We start from the raw sequence: 3,439 nt of genomic DNA, 5'->3' as shown, positions 1-3,439 counted from the left end.
ACATATAATTTAATTTTTTAAATAAAATTTCAAATATTTCATAATTAATTTTTTATATAATTTATTTTAATTTGTGTGAAAATTCTTACTCTACACTATAAGAAAATAAAATTAACATTGAAATTGATTAAATATATAAAAGATAATTAAAATATTACAAACTTACATTCTAATATTAAAATGAAATACACCAAACATAAAATGGAAAACAATATATATATATATATATATATATAGAACACAAGACAAACTAAGACATACTTCTAATAATTTTAAAAATTATTCCCAGTTCCGCCAAGATAGTCATAATATTGACTATAATATTGTGAAGGATTTTGAGATCGTTGATGTTCATCTTCAGCTACTTCTCTGTGTTCTTCTTCATATTGAGATCTTTGGAACTGAGATGCTCGATATTGAGATCCCTGATATTGAGATCCTTCTCCTTGTTCTCCATGTTCGGATGTTTGTGCTCTTGATCTGTAAATTTTTCTCCTTTCTCTTTGAATAAATTGGCGAAACTCTGGATCGGATATAGAATTCATATCCGTAAATAAAATTTTATTCTCTTCTCTCATTCTAGCCACATCAACCTTTTGTCTCAGAAGTTCATTTCTTTCAAAGTTACCCTTTTCTATAACGTTAACAAGTTTTTGACTTTGTTCCATTAATTTCTTAAATTGTTCATCACTTTTTTGTTTTCCTTTTGCTTTTTTCACACCGATAGGTCTTTCAGATAAATTAATAGGAACTTCCTCATCATTCATATTAAGATCAAATGAACTCATACCGGTGGGTGCTGAAGTCGGTGATTCGAAGCCAGAAGAACAAGATTGGGGGGAATTGAAACTACGACCTTGTTGTTGGAATCTAGCTGGTGAATTGGTGTTGTCATTTGTAAATTTCTCACAATCTTTAAGAATGGACCACACATGAGCAAATTTGAACCCTCTTAGGTACTTTGGATCTTCTGCTAATAGCATCTTCGCTTGATTTAACTATTGAATAATAAATAAATATTGTCAATAAAATTAAAAATAAGTTACTAACTAAAAATAAACTGTAACAATATATACTCACAATATCTTCTTGAGAAGCACCACTTGGATTTTTATTTTCAATTTGGTTGACGCATCCCCTCAATTTTGAAATTGCCGCAAGAATGGTCGTCATTCGAGTTTGCAAAGATCTTCTCGGTCGATGTTGACTACTAAACTGTCCAGAGTGATATGCTAATTCAACTCTTGCCCACATCTGATCTCTGGATTGGTTAATTCCTATTATTGGATTTTGAGAAATGTCAAGATACACATGACACAAGTGCACATCTTCTTCAATTGAGTATGAAGAAGTTCGAATAGAAGTCATTTTGAAAGAGAAAGAAGTTGGTTTAGAACTATGTTGAAGAGGTGTGGTCATCTTATGTGAAAAATATGCCATTATATAGGGATGTTGAAGCTAGATTTCTTAAGACAAAATAATTTGAAATCTGAAGACAAAATACGATGTGACAATACAATGCTACGGGTATCTTTTCTAAAGACAAAATATGATGTGACAATACAATGCTACGGGTATCTTTTCTTAAGACAAAATAATTTGAAATCTGAAGACAAAATACGATGTGACAATACAATGCTACGGGTATCAAAATATGATGTGACAATACAATGCTACGGGTATCTTTTCTTAAGACAAAATATGATGTGACAATACAATGCTACGGGTATCTTTTCTTAAGACAAAATAATTTGAATCTGAAGACAAAATATGATGTGACAATACAATGTTACGGGTATCTTTTCTTAAGACAAAATAATTTGAAATCTGAAGATAGTGAATTTCTAGCTCGACATAGAAAAATCAAAGATAAGGATGCTCACATTGCACTTCGAAATACATTAATTGAACACTTGTGGGACGAATATAGTATCGGAAAATTAGTTTAATTTAATTAATATTTCAAGAGTGTGTTATGTTTTAGGGTTAATTAAATATATTTTATTGTAGTAGTGTAATATTTAAATAGGAAAATGTAATGTGTTATTATAATTTTCAAGTTTTAATATTTATGAAATAAGTTTCATGTAATTAATAATGACATTTTTACTTAATTGATTAATTAAATAATAAAATAATAAAAAGAATATTCTATTTTATTAAAAAATAATATAATAATAAATAATATATTTTTTGGTGTAATTTTTGGTGTTGTGATTGGAATGGAAAAAAAATATGGTGTTAAGATTCTTTAGTTTTGGTGTTGGTGCAACACCATAATGGGGTAATGGGTTGGAGATGCTCTTAGTATGCATCAAGTTAATATTTAATTGATTTTTTGAAACAATATTTTTTTAAATAAAATATTTTGAAAATTTAAGATAGTATTTCTGAAAAAAAAAATCAAGTACAGGAAAAAAAAAAAAAAAAAACCCATATTTAATTGCATGACAAAATCTAAAAAAATGTGTATTATTAATTAATTAATAACATTTCTCTTATTACAATTGATTTTTTTCTTTTTCTTTTAATAATTTATTTCTACCGTTTCCTCCACTCCTCTGCATGTGTGAATGTGGGGTAATATAAAGGTACCACATCAAGACTTTTATGTGGCAATCACCTTGACGTAAATAGGAATTATATATCAATGGCATATATATTTATATATATATATATATTAATATGAGTAATGATTTGTTAACTTAAAATATACATTCAAATATTAGACACAAGTAGCAGTTTAGCCTTGCCAATCACATCATTGTTTAGACTAGCTAATCACATTTATAAAAGAGGAACTCACTGTTTTAAAAAATAGTGACACATAATTGTGTGTAATATTTAAGTGCATATTTTATATTTTGAAAGTACGTATCATTACTTCCAAAAGAATAAGACTATCAAAAGAATGGGCCTGGCTTCACTACTTGACTTGGAATATACACTTTTTTTTGTTGGATGGAATATACATTTTTCATTTTTACATATATACACGTCATAGCTTTATAAAAAGCTTTGCCCACATTGTAAAAGTAAATAAAGTGTGCATATGTTACGGACGGAGGGAAGATTGGTGGCAATTACAGTTTTCATATGATCATTTTCTTCCCATAAATATTATAGCAGAATTCGAGTATGTATGACAAATTCGCTCATCTTTTAAGCTAATTCTTGAGAGAGAGAGTAGCCATTATTATATGATGGGATCTTCAATGCATTGCTTCAACTTCACAAGCTTTGTTTGTAATCTCATATATATCCATCTCTTTCTGACTTTACCATGCTTCTCTTTCTCGCAGCCAATTTGTCACGATGAGGAAAGGTCTTCGTTGTTGTTGTTTAAGGAAAGTTTTATTATTAACAAGTCTGTTTCCACTTATAATACTATGGTTACTCGAAGGTAACATCCTGGAAACACAAAGCACAGAATTGTTGC

At 28.7% G+C, this 3,439-nt stretch overlaps 1 protein-coding gene across 1 annotated transcript; it reads right to left on the bottom strand.

The window, feature by feature from the left end:
• Window positions 1-272: 272 nt before the first annotated feature.
• LOC133783795 (uncharacterized) lies at window positions 273-1,194 on the bottom strand. The gene is made up of 2 exons (XM_062223418.1): window positions 1,081-1,194; window positions 273-998 (listed from the first exon to the last, which is right to left on the bottom strand). The coding sequence occupies exons 1-2, from the start codon at window positions 1,171-1,173 to the stop codon at window positions 273-275; spliced, it is 819 nt and encodes a 272-aa protein (XP_062079402.1). The 5' UTR covers window positions 1,174-1,194.
• Window positions 1,195-3,439: the final 2,245 nt, after the last annotated feature.

The sequence above is a fragment of the Humulus lupulus genome, chromosome 6 (assembly GCF_963169125.1).
Source record: "Humulus lupulus chromosome 6, drHumLupu1.1, whole genome shotgun sequence".
Classification (NCBI taxonomy): Eukaryota; Viridiplantae; Streptophyta; class Magnoliopsida; order Rosales; family Cannabaceae; genus Humulus; species Humulus lupulus.
This window is presented reverse-complemented; position numbering and strand designations above follow the sequence as displayed.